This window comes from Grus americana, chromosome 1 (genome assembly GCF_028858705.1).
Source record: "Grus americana isolate bGruAme1 chromosome 1, bGruAme1.mat, whole genome shotgun sequence".
Taxonomy (NCBI): domain Eukaryota; kingdom Metazoa; phylum Chordata; class Aves; order Gruiformes; family Gruidae; genus Grus; species Grus americana.
In genome coordinates this window covers 83,281,548-83,297,790 of record NC_072852.1, presented here as the reverse complement: position 1 = coordinate 83,297,790, position 16,243 = coordinate 83,281,548, and the positions used below count along the sequence as shown (strand labels likewise).

Here is a 16,243-nt window from a genome sequence, read left to right as displayed (position 1 = left end):
GGTAGCCTGGTAGAAATGTTGTCATCTGCTGGCTTTGGAAGCACCTTTCAGAGCTACACCAATTCCATGATAAACTGGGGGGAGGAGGGGGGAGAGCAAAGCAAAGCGAAAAATAATACCCAGTCCCTTCCTTTGTTCTTGTTACGGTGGGGGGAGTGGGGGGGGAACACACGTGAAGAGGCGCCAGGAATCCCCGGGGCTTTCGATTAGGATTTTCATTATAGGTGAGTGGGGGTTTACAGCCAGAGCCCTCCCTGCGTGCAATCCCTTTAGGGAGTAATCCACGCGTGGAGGCTGCACCGTAATCCCCTGCTGCTGCGGCGGGCAGCGGGGGCGGGGGCAGCGCGGGGGCTGGGGAGCGGGCGGCGTCCCCCGCTTGCCAGGGGGCGGAGGGCTGTCTCTGCCCCCCCTACCCGGGCACAGCTGCCCCCGCGGCCCCGCCACCCCCTGTGCCCGGCTTCCCCCTTCTCAGGAGCGGTCCCCGAGCGGCCCCCGCCGCGAAGCCCACCCCCGGCGCGGCGGTCCGGCGGCACCTGTGGGCATCGGCAGCGGCCGCCCCGCCGGGTGAGCTTCGCCGCTCGGAGCGTGTCCCTGCCCCGGTGCGGAGCCCTATCGCTGGGCGGGGCGGGGCGTGGCGGGACGGGGCGGGGAGGGGGGGGGGGGATGAGGTATCCCGGTACCCGGGGGATGCTGCCGCTGCCTGCACGGGGGCGCGGAGGAAAAGGGATCTTTTTTGACGTCAAGTGACCACAATATAATGATCGCTCGTTCATATCCGGGTCCCCGGGCGGCTCCCCCGGGGCGCACTCGGCCGTGCGCCGCCGTGCAGTGAGGCGGAGGCGGGCAGGGCAGGGCAGGGCAGGGCGCCCGCCCGGAGGTGGCCGGCGGCCGCGGCGGCAGCGGCGGCGGGTCGGCGAGCGCAGCATGCCCGCCGCCTCAGACGCGCCTGCCTCCTGCCGCCGCTGCCCATGGAGATCGCGCTGGTGACTCTGGAGAACGGCGGCGCCACGGCCATCGCGGGTGGCGAGGATGCCGCGGCCGGCGGCAGCGCCCGGGCCCGGCGGCGGGGCGACTTGCTCCACATCGCCGGCTCTGCCGCCGCGCCGCGGCTGAGCGACGGCAAGGAGGGCACCCCGCCGCCGCCGGACGAGGAGCGGGAGCGGCCCCCGCCGGCCCCCCGGGGAGGCGGCGGGAGGCGCCGCAGCGCCAGCCCGGGCAGCCCCAACGGCCAGGCGGCGGCGCGCGGAGCCCCCCCGCCGCCCCAACCGCCGCCGCGCGCCCCGCGCCCCGGTGCGGCGGTGGAGATGGTCCCCCCGGAGGAAGGGGGACACCGCCGGGGCATGGCCATGGCGGCGGCGGGCGAGGAGGAGGAGGAGGCGGCAGCGGCGAACCGGGGTGCCATGCACCACCAGCGGGTGCTGATCAACATCTCGGGGCTGCGTTTCGAGACCCAGCTGGGCACCCTCAACCAGTTCCCCGACACGCTGCTGGGAGACCCGGATAAGCGCATGCGCTACTTCGACCCGCTCCGCAACGAGTACTTCTTCGACCGGAACCGGCCCAGCTTCGACGGGATCCTCTACTTCTACCAGTCTGGGGGCAAGCTCCGCCGGCCGGTGAACGTCTCCATCGACGTCTTCGCTGATGAGATCCGCTTCTACCAGCTTGGCGAGGAGGCCATGGAGCGCTTCCGGGAGGATGAGGGCTTCATCAAAGAGGAGGAGAAGCCCCTGCCCCGCAACGAGTTCCAGCGCCAGGTCTGGCTCATCTTTGAGTACCCTGAGAGCTCCAGCTCGGCCCGGGCAATCGCCATTGTTTCTGTGCTGGTCATCCTCATCTCCATCATCACCTTCTGCCTGGAGACCCTGCCGGAATTCAGGGACGAAAGGGAAATGCCAGTGCCCTTGCCTCCACAAAGTGGAGGTTTGAATGGCACGACCGGGGACTCCCCACCCATGCAGCCACCCAGTAGCCTCTCTGACCCCTTCTTCATCATTGAGACCACCTGCGTGATCTGGTTCACCTTTGAGCTGCTTGTCCGCTTCTTCGCCTGCCCCAGCAAGCCCGAGTTCTCCCGCAATATCATGAACATCATCGACATTGTGGCCATCATCCCCTACTTCATCACCCTGGGCACCGAGCTGGCCCATGAGCAGCAGCAGCCCGGGGCCGGCAGTAGCAATGGAGGTGGGGGCCAGCAGCAAGCCATGTCCCTGGCCATCCTCAGAGTCATTCGCCTGGTCAGGGTCTTCAGGATCTTCAAGCTCTCCAGGCACTCCAAGGGGCTGCAGATCTTGGGACAGACTTTGAAAGCCAGCATGAGGGAGCTTGGCCTTCTCATCTTCTTTCTCTTTATTGGGGTGATCCTCTTCTCCAGTGCTGTCTACTTTGCTGAGGCCGATGACCCTGAGTCTCATTTCTCCAGCATCCCTGATGCTTTTTGGTGGGCGGTGGTAACTATGACCACTGTGGGCTATGGGGACATGCGACCTGTCACTGTGGGGGGCAAGATTGTGGGTTCTTTGTGTGCCATCGCAGGTGTGCTCACCATCGCCCTCCCTGTCCCTGTCATTGTATCCAACTTCAACTACTTCTACCACCGAGAGACTGATCATGAAGAGCAAGCTATCCTCAAAGATGAACACAGTAGTGCTCAGGGCAGCACAGTGGGGGGAGATGCAAAGAGAAGATCCAGTAGAAACTCTCTGAACAAATCTGTTGTGCACTTGGAAAACAGTGAGGGGTTCAACAATGGTACCGGCTCCTTAGAGAAAACCAATATCAAAGCTAAAAGTAACGTAGATCTCAGAAAATCCCTCTATGCTCTCTGTCTGGACACCAGTAGGGAAACAGACCTGTAAGGAGATGAGAGAGTTAGAGTTCAGAGATGCAGAAGGATTTGCTGGTGTCAGAAACTTACTACTATAATTATTCTTTTGGTACCAGTTAGTTTTTTTAAATCAGGCTATATTTTATAAATTGATCACTGTCCTGAGCAGTCCTCCAGGAATACATGTTTTTATGTTCTTTTTCCATGACACAAAGGGTCACCTATTTTTAAAATAGACTAAGAATAAGCTACGCTCCATGATGCAGGAGCTGGTAAATTATGACAGTGCAAAATCTAATTTGTAGAAACTTATTTTAGCAAATGTTGGTTGGTTTTTAATGGGTCATTTGTAACCAATTCAGTTGCTCCAAGTTTAGTATTAAAGAGTTGGGGGATGTGTGTGGAGAATGAATGGATTGGGGAGGGAGGGAGGTTGAGATTTTTTGTACTGTAGTTTCAAACTGAAATTATTCCAATATATTTTATATCTGTATAACTGTATTTATGGTTGAAAGGGGATTTCTTATTCCTGTGAAATATGACCGTTAAAGCACTAGGAACATTAGCAGATCAGCACTTTCAGAGTTTTCCACTTGTGATCAGTACAGATCTGGTTATCTAGTATGTGAAGTGAATTTGGTGCTTTTAACCCTATAGCAGAAAACTTTTATTGTCATTGATATGTTAGTTTATTGTGAGCCTTAAATTATTAAATATTGTAGATATACTTCTTGATAAATAATTTTATTAATTACCTTACTGTTTCAGAATTTCTAAATAATTCAGTCCTGTGCTTACTGTCCCCACTCAAAAAATGTATGTGCAGCTTTTTTTTTTTTCCCATAGTTTTACAGTTTTATACCTTTGTTATATTTTTGAGACCGAAAGAAAAAAAATGTTGTCTGCTGTTACTGGTTTCAATCCAAGTGCACAACAGATTAATAACATGAGGGAGTGGATAGATACAACAAGAAAGTAGAATATGAGCGCAATATCTGCAAAACTATTTTCATTGTACGCTCCAGATTACTTTGGCATGTGTATCAGTCACCTTTATGTATCCATACCATTCGTGTACACAGTTCACTGTTTTTCATTATCATAGACTGGAAATGGACGGCACTTAAAGAGTCTAACATGGCATGCTATGCTACTTAAACCATTGCGTGGCTTATATCTTGGACTCGGATGGAAAGCATCACCTTTCATCAAAACACATCCTTGTTTTCTTTTATTTCCAAACAAAACCTTTTCAGTGCTGTGGATTTTACAGTTAAGATGTTGTTGAAAGACGAGTAACACATTATCTTCATCGTGCTAACACAGCACAGTACAGCTTACTGGTGAAGACTGACACAAAGTTGCTTCTTTAAATCAGAGAGCTGTGTTATCATTTATCTTGCAAAGGACATCTCTGTTTTTTCCTCAAACTTGTTTTATTGCTGAAGGATGTTTCATGCCTTTACCACATACAGTGGCACAGGAAGACTAGCAGAAAGAGAAGTCTTGATTGTCAACACTCAAGGTTTGTTTCTAACAAATTTTCTAATACAACTACGTAAATACTAAATCAGGATTATAATTTATGCAAGTACTTCAGATATATGTACCGTGATAAATTTAAATCAGCTTTGCAAAACAGCGCTTTGACATTCTCTCATCCAGACACAAATTCTGCTTACCCATCCCTTACCATGCCGTTTAATGATAATGGCCAAAAGCATGATGTAAAACAGGCATGGTAAGTGCCAAGCAAGTAGTATTTTTCATGTTTGTTATGAAGAACTGTCACACAGAGCTCAGCCCAAAACCCAGTGGTGAGGGGAAAAGAGGTTGAATCTGGTAATAGAGAACAGGGTCTTTCACATTAATTTTAGATGTTGGTTTCTTGGTTGGTCTGTTTGTTTATTTAGATGGGGAATGATGATGTAGCGTGCTGAGAAACTGCAACAAAACTGGCAGACACAGTGCCCGGTCCGGCTGCACTCCAGACACAGGCAGATCTCCTGTTTGCTTTAGTGGGAGTTTTTGCATCCAGGTGAAGTGCCGAATTAGCCCTTTGGTGAGACTGAATCTAAAATGAGACAAAGAAGTGATATAATTGCCTGTTCCATATGCTGAGATGTAGATTGTTGATGGACTTCAGTGAAGCTTTTTGCTCAGGCAAATAGTTTGATATACTTTCAGTGATTAAATCCATGTGACTCACCTGAATAAGTACCAAACAATGCAGTGAGTCTTTCAGGATCAAATTTTGGTTGTGTCTTCCTCTAATTACTACCCCTACCTTCCTGACAACTTTTATCTTCCATAGTTTGCTCTTCCAGTTGTGTATTGTGCTGAATTAGACTGTCAGCTCCTTAGAGCAGGGGCAGTACGTAGATCCAGTCCTTTGTTTAGCAGTGGAACCCTGCTTATGGCCAGGGCCTTTGGATATTAATTATCTGAATTACCTAACAGTAATTATTGCAACTAGTGGAGTAACACTGGTGTAAAACTGATGTAGGTGAAAGCTGATTGGGGCTATGGGGAGTGGGTTGAGGTGATCTTAAAAGCCCATTGCTGATGGAAAGCGAAGACCTTGTCTTCCTCCTTCCTTTTCAGTTTTTTTTCTCCCATTGTCTGCCCTTTTGTTGCTTACCCTGAAATGGTTCTGTCCCTGTGCAAGTACACATGCAAGTGCTGCCTTCTGTTCCAGGAGCTGCTTGAGCTCACTCATCTGGCAGAAAATCCAATGCGGCAACAACAAACAACAAAGTAGATCTTTTTCTGTCAAATTAGTGAGTTGGAAAGCAAGTGAGTGCCAGAGCCAGTGCAAGGAAGGGAAGGGGAAGGTCAGTGGTGCGGGGAAGTGAGGAAGCAGGGAGGAGTGAAATCCTCACCCTTCAGTGGCAGTGAACTGTTAGATTATCACAACAGCTTGTTGAACCCTGCTTCATGTTTGCAGAGATATCATAGAACTTGGTCTTGCAAGGTACTGGGGGCCTTTAACTTCCCACTGGAGCCAGTTCAGCTCTGGATGTCAGTGTATGCACCCTGCTATAATTGAGGGTAGAAGTTGTCCCAATCAAGATCAAGCTCTATGAGAGCAAAATACTCTGGTTGCTGCACAGGGCTCTATGTAAGCTTGTCAAATCACTCCTCGACCTTCAGTATGAACATGCTGCGTTTTTCCATGATAAAACAACAGAACTTTCCAATAAAAAGAAAAGCAATTATTCTCAAAATACGGCTGAAAATATTTGTTTGGCTTAGCTTTCTAAACAGTTGTCAAGCACAGTTCAGACAAACTGGGCTTTGACACCTTCTTTACGAGGATGCATAATTTCTATTGGCTTATAAGGCAGTAAAGGATTTGCTTTCTAATGAGAGGTTGCTGCCAGACACTGAGTAATACGACCAGACGCATAGTTAGATCACAGTTCAGCAAAGCACTTAGCATGGGCTCAGTTTTAAGCACATGCTTAAGTAAAGCATTGCTCAGCAGGTATTTTAGATGCACTGATCTTGGAGATTGTTACTTAAAGATGAACTACATACCCTGCTGAAACCTTAGAGCCATCAGTTCCCATTGGACTTTGGTGCAAATATTTAGGTACATGGTACAGTTTGTGAGCCTGAAAACAAGTGGTGCTGCAGGACACCGTATTCAGAATGCCAGATTCTTACTGCAGAAAGAGTGCCTATTCCTGCAGCCACTACTCATCAGAGCAGTCCTCTTGACATGATCAGTTGCAAACTGAGTACCAGGATTGCCTGCATGAAGAATTGCAACTTTGGCCTGGATGAGAGTGTAATTGCACTTTTCAGCAGTGTGAACCTGCTTTTGCTGGAATTGATTTTGGTGTCAAGAAGATTCGCTGAGTTCAATAGGCAGCATGTATCTGTGCTTGGGATATAAACAGTGCAGAAGCATCGTAACGTGCCAGTGCAAGTTTCTGCCGCAAAAGAATATGAGAGAAAGAGATAACCAAATCACTCTGAGAAAGCTCTTGTAAATGTGAAACAGGAAGAGAGTTTAGGCTATGTATGCCAATTCTAGGCTTATTACAAGAAAGAAATCTGTCCAAACTGTTATTGATTTTATGTTAGCTGACCTGAAATGAAAAGCAAGCTGAATAAAACCTTTTTAGAATATCAAAAGCCACAACATATCCAAGCTTAATGAATAGCAAATCATTGCAAATGTTAAAAAAACCCAAACCAACACTTTTTTGTAAACTCTTTTAACTAGGAGCTACATCACAGACAATTTCTCACTCCACACATGCCTATATGCCATAGTTATTAATGGCTTGTCATTTTGTGTGGGACAGTATGTACTGAAATGCCTTACCCTTCCATTCTTCCATTTTGGGGATGCTGAAGTGAATATTCTTTTGGGTCACCAGTAACTTAAGTTTAACTTGTTTAGCCTGGCCCCAAGGGGAGTCTACATTCCCATTTTACTTTTCCATCATTCTAAAAAATGATAAAACAGTAACTAGCAGTTATGTAACACCATTCATCTCCTAGCGCTTTATGAACAATAGTACAATCATCTTCTATACACAAACATGGTAAAGAAAAGGACGTGAAAGGGAAGACCAAGCCTTTCAAAGGGGGAGAGGGCTTGGAGAGGCACAAAAATGAGTGGGCTTGGCTGGACTGGAACATCTAAAATGTGAGATCTCAGGGAGGGATTGAAGGGAGGAGAGAGATTCAGCCTGCGATCTCCTTTCTGGTCTCTTGCTTGGCTCTTGGTGGCTCTGCAGGCAAGGGCTGTATGCCAGCATCTGTGCACTGTGACCCATCTGGTGGGGTCACTGAACACAGAGGCAGAGTTAATGCTGCTTTGAGCAGCACGAACAAATCCCTCTTTTGTGTGCTCTTTTTATTTGGACTCTGTAAGGAGAAAATGGCACTTCTGCTGGCTGTTCCCTGGCCTCTCATGCTGCAAACTCTGCTGTTCTGGTGGTGCTGGTGGTGTTGGGGGCTCTTGATTCACAGCACACTGAGCACTGCCGTTCACCTCTAATTAGGTAACAAGGCAAATATCAGTGCACTTTCAGTCTTACAGAAGATAGATATGTACACAAAACCCCCTTACTCTTCTGAAGTTAGTTCTGAGATAAAACAGGGAGACCATTTAGTGGCACACAACAATGCCACTTAGCCGTAGCGAGGAATGTAGCTACCTAGCTGAGATTTGTTCAGGTCATTTAGCAAGATGTCATGACTGGTAGTGAAATTTGACAGGGGCTTGCAGGCAGATTGCTGCCACGCTTAGGGAATAATGAAAGGGAGGGCTTTAAAGACCGAATCAAGACTTTAGCCTTGCTACTTGGCCAGTAATGGAATTGGTATGTTGTATGGCAGTCTGTGTGTTGGAGAGACCTCGCTAATAACAAGGTGGGTCCTGTTCAGGACAGAGGGGCAGCAAGGAAACTGTGAGATAAAGCTTTAACAGCATCTTCCTGCCTTTGGTGCAGCTTTAGCCTGTCATTGTGTGACAATCAGTTTCACTGATGTCCATCTGTAAGCTAACTTAGCTACAAATGTTTCAAAAATGAAATAGAAAAGGTTTTTATAATAATATAGCCTATAAACAATCAAAATCATTGTTCCAAAATCATTCTGCCAAGGCTTATGTAATATTCAGCACCACAAAATATTTTTTAGAACATACCGTTTAGTGTATTTGTAGCTTTTGTAAGATTTTTTTTCCCCCACTTTCTTACTGTATGCATTAACTGCTCCCCAGTTCTCCTTGTCAGCTTGTTAAATTTCTGTTGCTCTTGCCTTAATTTGGGACCTAAGGGTGCTGATACTCTTCAGTGAACCTGGATCATGCTGTCTGATGTCAGTGTGTCAACTCACAGTATGAATAAACACAGAAATTCTCCAGTAACTACCTGTGGGTCCATTGGCCAGAACAATCCTCATATTTTTATGATGAAACATTGTGAAAAATGTGGTTATAGTATCATTACAATCATATGAAATTAGAAGCTTTATGTTAACTGGAATAGGAGAAAAGTAAAGCTCATAACAATATGACTAAAGAATTAATTGGAATTAGAAGTTACAAAGATAAATAGCAACTTCTTTAAAGAGAAAGAACAGCATTCATACACAATTAGCATATATATTGCAGTGCTTTCTCGCTTCTGTAATCTAGTAATGTAGTGTCCTTATTTGGTATTTTTTGATTCCCAGGTATCTGTACTGTATTTTTACCAGGGCTGAAAAAGATAAAACCAGAGACAGAGACAGAGCTGTTGTGAACCAGTGCCTTGAAGATGGCTTGTTTACCTGGAAGCATTTTTTTCTTTTCTCAGTAATACTAATTGATGCAATAAAAGCTCTTTTCTGTCTTCCTGAGTACTGCAAGTAAGCATGTTTGTATAGTCAGCATAGCTTTGCTGAAATCACCCAGTAACTACAGCTCCAGCTGCTCACCACAGTTTCAGCACTGACTAACTTCATTTTGTTCCCTGCTGTTGTAAATGCATGGGACTTGATTCTGTGCTTGTACCAGCTTGTGTGCCACTTTCCTTTGAACTTAGAGCTCAGCTGCCCTCTGTAAGGTAATCACATATTTTTGCCAATGTGATGAATCTGACTCAGCAAAGAGTTTGCTATTCTGCATTCTAAAATCCCACTCCATGCCACAATGAACAGGTAGTCCAATTTAGGACTACCTTTGTATTGCCAGCTTTGGGTCTTTCTTTAAGAACTTTGTGCTAGGGACAGATACCTGAATTTTGTTCTCATTGATGCCTGGTTGCATCCAAAAGAGTGCTGTTAAAATCTAGTGGCTCTGACCGCAATCCTGTTTCTGTTGTTCTGAGAGAGATGCAACATCCTTTGTTTTCAGTGAATTTCACCTTATTTGACTTGGTATTACATACAAATGAGGTTACCCTTTGCAATGGAACAATGTTACTTTGAATTTTCAGCAAATTGACCTGATTTCCAGAAATGACTTGATCTAATAGTAAAATTATTAACCTTCCTAGCTGGCAACAAAGTGTTTCCATTAGACCATGGGCTTCCCAGCACACATAGTCTATATGATTACTGCAGAATTAATAATTTTCTAGGTGTAATTTAGAATTTACCAAAAGTAATCTGAAAATTCTCTTCCGTATAGGTAATTAACTCATGTTCACTGTGATCGTGTTTCCAAAGGATGAGGATGTTTCCAAAGAAATCAGTGCAGGTCGTAACACTTGTCTGACATGCAGAAGATGAAAAAGAAAGATATATCTCATTTCTGTGTTTCAAGTACCATGTGCCATGGAGATTGTAATTTGCCATCTTGTGGGAAACAGCTTTTAAGCAGCCAAGGATAACTGCATTTTTTTTAAAACATTGTGTTGTTTTCTCCTCTGTAGTTTATATGTCACCCATTGCAATCCTTCTCACATGAGTAATGACTTAGGGTTTCTGAGTCTTCCCTGATACTATCTGAGAAGATGCAGATCCAAGATGAAGAGTTGCTTCTGAAAATAGGAGTAATTTGCATTTTTGCCTTCTCTTCCAACTCCAGTTATTTTATTCTTGGATTACCCTGGCTCTTACTCTTTGGATTAATAACAGACTGCTCACTTCCTCCACTTTTATCACACAGTATATTTAATAGTGACAGCAGTCATTACTGCAAAGCAGTAAGTGGCAGAGCTGTCCTACTGTTCTATGTAGTAGATGCGATTAGTGCTGGGCATTCTACAGCTGCCTCCCTTCAGTTTCAGATGGATATGTTGCTAGAGATCGTTATGTTAAAATTGACATAGGAAAGCATGTTGCTAGAGTAGCCACTTTGGATGGAGATCCGTAATAATTCCCCTCTCAGGACAGTGGCAATTCTACCCTTCTCCAGTTTTCTGACAAAGCCAGTTTGGAGATAAATGTTGTTGAAATATACAGTCTCTTCTGTCAGATCCCATTTCCAACCCAGGCCAGGCAGTAGTGGTTTCCGTGTGGTATTTCCTGTAGGTGAGGAGTACAATGAAACCTTGCAGCTCTTTTCATGAGAATACAGTTGCATAATAAATACTCATATTCAGGGGTGGAGTTTGTATGAAGATACTGGAGGAAATGGTGCAAGTTAAATATACTAGTTTGTTAGCACGGCTGTCTAAGGCTCTGAAGTGTCTACAGGGACCAAAGGTTGGTAATGTTAAAATTCCTTCCTTTGTGTGGTTGCACTTCAATGGTGGTGTCCTAGCACTTAGTAATTCCCCTAGAACATCTCACAAATCCATACCAGGGTTTACTTTGCTCCCTCCAGAGTTAGTAGGGATTAGTTAGATTCTACCATACTTAATTACTCAAGGAATGTCAACAAATTTGAAACCTCTTCCACCTCCCTCCTCCCTGTTTAATTGTAAGTAGAACTGCATGTGATTAGGGTGGGGGGGCAGCTGAAAATTTTTTCAATTATTTAAGGTGTGTAGCCTTTTAATTTTTTTTCTGTCTTGTTTAAAATGATTTAGAAATCTGTGGGGGTGTAATTGAGGGAAGGCTTTAATGTGAATTTGCAGAGATTTTATGAGTTCCTTAGTTCAGAAAACACTGTAGTTTTCAAGGCAGTGCTGCATAAGAGGGTCACTTAAAGACAAGAACGGTTAATGTGAAAATATATGTTGTTCTTATTATTTTTTTATTATGCAATTAATTCTAGGAATGTTTTAATTAGGAAATATAATCTTTAACATTCTGAGAAATTCTGGCAATGCAAGAGAACTGATGCAAAGAAACAGTCAGTCTGGATGGTGACAAAGATTGTCCTGGGAAGGAATACCCTCTAGCTAAAGCTTAGCCACTGTGTTTTGAAGGAGATAACATTCCTTGAGCCAAATAAGAAGCAAAGGGAAGAGGAGGAGTCTATAGCTGAGATATCAGGGCATTTGCCTAAGAAAGGGATGGTGGGTCCCAGAGTTGCTTCTGAATTTCAGCCACTGGGCAAAATACCTTCACAGTATCTCACAGGATCGTGTTTTAAAAGTCTGCTCAGTGCTTTAAGAAAGGATACAGGCACCTGTCTTAAGGAGAGTGTGCTAAAGTGTGGATCCAAACATACACTGTCATCTTCCTGCAGGCCTGATGGAGTAAGTCCCAATAAAAAGCAAAATTTTGTTCAGATTCACATAATGCACTTTTCTCACAGGGTATCTCTAAATGACCCATTCCTTGCGTTAAGATGATAACTTTAATGGCTCTGATGCCACGGTGTTGAATATTTAGAGACGCCCCAAACCTCCCTGTGGGGGAAAAACTCCGAAGCCAAAGCATTTCAATCTGGATTTCTCTGGAGCTGACAACAGCACCGATTCTTCAGTGGCTGTAGCTGCCTCTGTGACTCATGAAGCACAGAGGAGCACTGACAGATATGCATAGTTTGCTCACATATAGTGGTTACTACAATAAACTATTGCAGTAATGCTAAATATTATTACACAATGGAAAAAAGTAAATTATTATCAGCTAATTAATTTTCTAACCTAGACTGATAGTTTTGCTCTGATAGCAGAATTCATTTGACTGCAATAACACAGTGTTCACAGGCTTGTCCTGGTTTGGTTTTGGAGGATTTTTTTTTTTTTCCCTTCAAATTTTAGCTGCCTTCTTGACATTCTGAATTGAAACCATCTTAAGCAGGTGCTGGAAGAATATCAGGGGATGTAAGAAGGATCTCAGTGATGCATACTGATAATGGAGCAGAGGCTGAGGAGCATAGGATTTTGGAGCATGAGAGAGAAATCCTTCTGGAAGGCTTGGAAACAGTGCATTTCGAAATGGAATTTGAGCTGCTTCTTGCTAGTGGAAAATGAGGTAGGTTCTGTTCTTAATAAGGAAGCTGGATATTCCACTAAGGAGGAGATATGAATTCTCATAGACATCCTGACTGCATCTATATTAGAAAATGAAATGTGCCCAGGACAGTGCCTCTGGCACTGAGGCTGGTTGGCGTGCAACAGCCTGTGTTCAGACTCTCCCTCTAAAACAAGGTGGCCGAAGGCAGGCTGCCTAATGGGCTCAGTTCCTGGCCTGTGCTGATTCCCAGATTGTGCCTGGGAAGTATTTGGGAGAGAGGTCTCTGGTACAGACTTAGAAGTGTGACCAGGAGTCTTTAACAGTGTAGTTGATTGTGATTAATTGCCTGGGAACATCCCCTCAAACTGTTTAACTGACAAGTGTAGATATTGCTCGGTTTCACACTTGAGGCTGAGAAGTATGCCCTTCTTTCATGCTACACAGCATCTTGCCCTCAGGCAATTTCTTGGAGTATCTTAAAAGCTTTACACATTCCCCCTAGTGGTACTTTCTTCCCTTAAACAGCAATCAGTCTCTATTGAGCACAATTATTTCTACCGAAATCTGTTCTCATCTAATTCTGTTTCCACCTGAGCTCATGTATATGCAACTATACTAAAAGTCACCACTCAAACCCCCGTTTTTGCTAAGTGCAAACGGAGGAGCACAAGTGAATCTGATAGTGAGAGCGAAATACTCTTGCTTTGTTTTTTGACTGACTGATTTTCCTGTTTGCACAACCCTAGTGTAGGCTATACCTTGTGTTTCAGTCACTGCATCTTGTAATTCTGCTTAGGGACTGTGATACAGCTGAGGCCCTGGTGGCCAAGCACATCTGTTCTTTGCTATCCAGCAGGCTGCACTAGAAAATAATGGAAATTTAAAAAAAAAAAACAAACAAGGAAGGGGGTGGGGAGACACTCCTAACTGCATGCAATTCAGGCAGGATGAGACCTGCAGAGATCTCACTGAGGCCAGCCTCCTTCCCAAAGAGATGGTCAGCCTCACCTAAATGATCTTCTGCAGATGTTTGCCTGGCCTGTACCTGACATGGACAAGGCCCTTCTGTGTTGGTCCATGGTGTTTACACCGTGGGTTAAGTTTACTTTCCTTTGCATATATGCTAAAGAAAGAATTTGGACCTAAACTAATTGCAACCTGAAAGGGGAGTACCTAAAGATCAAAACAAATATGTACTTTCTGAGCATTGTTAGCTTCCAAATGGCTTTGACTTCTCTAAAGCCATTGAGATAGCCTCAGAAAATGTGCATGCAAGTAAGGACTGGTCTGAAAGCATCACCAAGCTTCCCTTTACAAAGCATTGGGATTTTGAATGTAATACTGGAAGCAAAACTATTAGAAGCATGTGTAACTGTATTACTGCTTCTAGTGTTGTAGAAACCATGGACCACTCAGCACAGGCAGGAAGAGAACCACCACTAGAATTCTTCTGTAACTTCAAGGTATATGCCAGTAGTTGCTCTGCTGTGGTCCTCAGGGACTGGAAGATTAGTTAAGTTCAGTCAGAGTGAGAAGTAAGAGTGCATGTCTAGAAGTAAACTTCCACTTGAAATCTTTTCTGACACTGTAATTCATGGATCTTAACAGCTCTAAATACAATAATTTAAGATGTTTATGCTGTCAGCCACCCCAACAAGTGGGTGAGAAGCAAGTTCCTCTGACGGGACTGCTAAGGATAGGTGAACCTATCAATGGACTTTCATTTTTTAGTTTTTGCATACGCACGCATCCCATATGATCTTCCACTGAACACAGTCATTCTCCTAATGACTTAGTTTTCTCCTTTGTCTCACTCCTCTGACAGAGGTTGTCACTTCAGTAGGAGTGGTAGGACAAGACTTCTCAGTATTGAAGGCCTATTTGATCATGGCAAATGTTCTGGACAATAGAACTTGCTGGCTGAGGAATTTCTGCTGTGGAGGTGGTTTCCTCCAGCAGATGAGTAAGCAGGTGGCTTCGTGTGGGGGTCATGTCTTAGGTGACTATAGCAAAGACCACCAGAACTTGGGGTGTGGAATGCTGAGGTCCACCACCTGGAAAGTGTGATGAAGCTTTTTATGTCAAGGCATCAGTCTTTAAGATCTGTTTCAACAATGAGTAAGGTTAAAAACTCTGCTTATCATATTTATGTATTATTCAGTATTTAGAGACAGGATACATACTTAAATTGGACATGTAAAAAACATGTAGATTTGCAAGAAAGCAAAAGTATAATTCAAGAGCAAAACACATTGTGGAGGTAAGTGAACAAAATCATCATTGGAGCCAGTAAGGGGAGGGCACCTTTCTATTAATTTCCCCTAGAGAGAAAAGTTGTAAAGTCATTATTGCAGCATTCATGGACAGTGAAATATATATTTAAAATATTTCAGGAGCACATCCTGCTCTCTGTTGACTCTGTAATTATGGATTAGTCCTACTGAAGTCAACTTCTGTTCCATTCCAGGAATCCTACTCAGGTATACTTGAGGGCTGCAGAAATATCCTTTGTTTTCCTTGAGTCTTGACAGTCCGAATTAAAGAGAGATCTCTCTTACAGTGATAGCATGCTGACGGCATGTGCCGTGGGGAGAAGAGAGTGTGGAAACAATATTGCTTATTGCCCTAACTCTGCTTGCAATATGGCAGCATAGCATGTCTTGTTCATTTACACTAGTTTCTCGGGCAAAGCAGGTGATGCTGGGAAGGTGTGTGAAGGGTCCAAATTTGGAAGTGAAAATAATCAGAGACTGATGACTGGAACAAAATGCTCAAGCCAAAATGCTTCCTCCCTGGGAAAGCTCTCCCACAGTCAGATGTACTGTTGTTTAGCTGTCTGGTTTTAATTCCAGGACTGCAAAGAAAGCATGGCTCTTAAGGCCCTGCCTGGGAGTTTTTTTGTCTGCTGTTGGGTAACGAACCCAAACATGCAGGAATCAGGCCTGAATAAGAATCTCACATAAGATCCACTTCTCATCCATGAAACCCATACTATTCCCTTGTCTGATTTTCTAATTGAATTGTCATGGGTGTAAAATCACACTGTAAAATTTCCTCCTGTTATTTGCATAGAGCTCGGAGGCAGCAGCCAATGTAACATACTTTGAATTTGTTTTCCTTTTTAGAAGGGGCTTGCATTTTGAACTTTTTTTTTCCCGGGCTAATGTACATCTGATGTCAGGCTTCCCAGATGAGAATGGTTAGACTGGTGTTGACATTTTTAGAAATATGTGCGAATGGAAAAATATCCTGGGAGTGCTGCCAATGGCTGATTCTGTAAAGTTTTAGTCTCTGTTGAATAGGAAACATGAGCCAGGTACCATTACTGAAAAGAAGCCTTGGTCATGAAGTGTTTCTACTCAGGTGTGTGTCATGCATGCCTTCTCAATTTAGGGAAAGGGCAAGAGTGAATTCCAGCAGGCTGTGACTCATTCGGGCGATATTCAATTCCCCTTTCTGACCAGATGATAAACAGCCAATTAGCATCTTTCCCAAAGGGGGGAACAACTACAGCAAAAGAATCTGGCAAAAAATGGATTTTCCAAGGTTTAACTGTGAGGATAACATACAAAGTAGTTCAGACAAATCTTCTGCTGGATCTGTGGCTGTTCC

The 16,243-nt window shown here is 44.6% G+C and overlaps 2 protein-coding genes across 5 annotated transcripts in view; both read left to right on the top strand.

The window, feature by feature from the left end:
* The window catches only part of KCNA1 (potassium voltage-gated channel subfamily A member 1), a 139,230-nt gene that overhangs the window by 105,531 nt on the left and 17,456 nt on the right, over window positions 1-16,243 (top strand). The gene's annotated exons all lie outside the window — the stretch shown is intronic.
* The window catches only part of LOC129213209 (potassium voltage-gated channel subfamily A member 5-like), a 28,411-nt gene continuing 12,990 nt past the window's right edge, over window positions 823-16,243 (top strand). For all 3 annotated transcript variants that reach the window (XM_054842852.1, XM_054842872.1, XM_054842862.1), the window contains exon 1: window positions 823-4,355. In XM_054842852.1, coding sequence (XP_054698827.1) covers window positions 969-2,861 — 1,893 coding nt within the window. In that variant the 5' untranslated portion in view covers window positions 823-968 and the 3' untranslated portion in view covers window positions 2,862-4,355. The remainder of the gene's footprint in view (window positions 4,356-16,243) is intronic.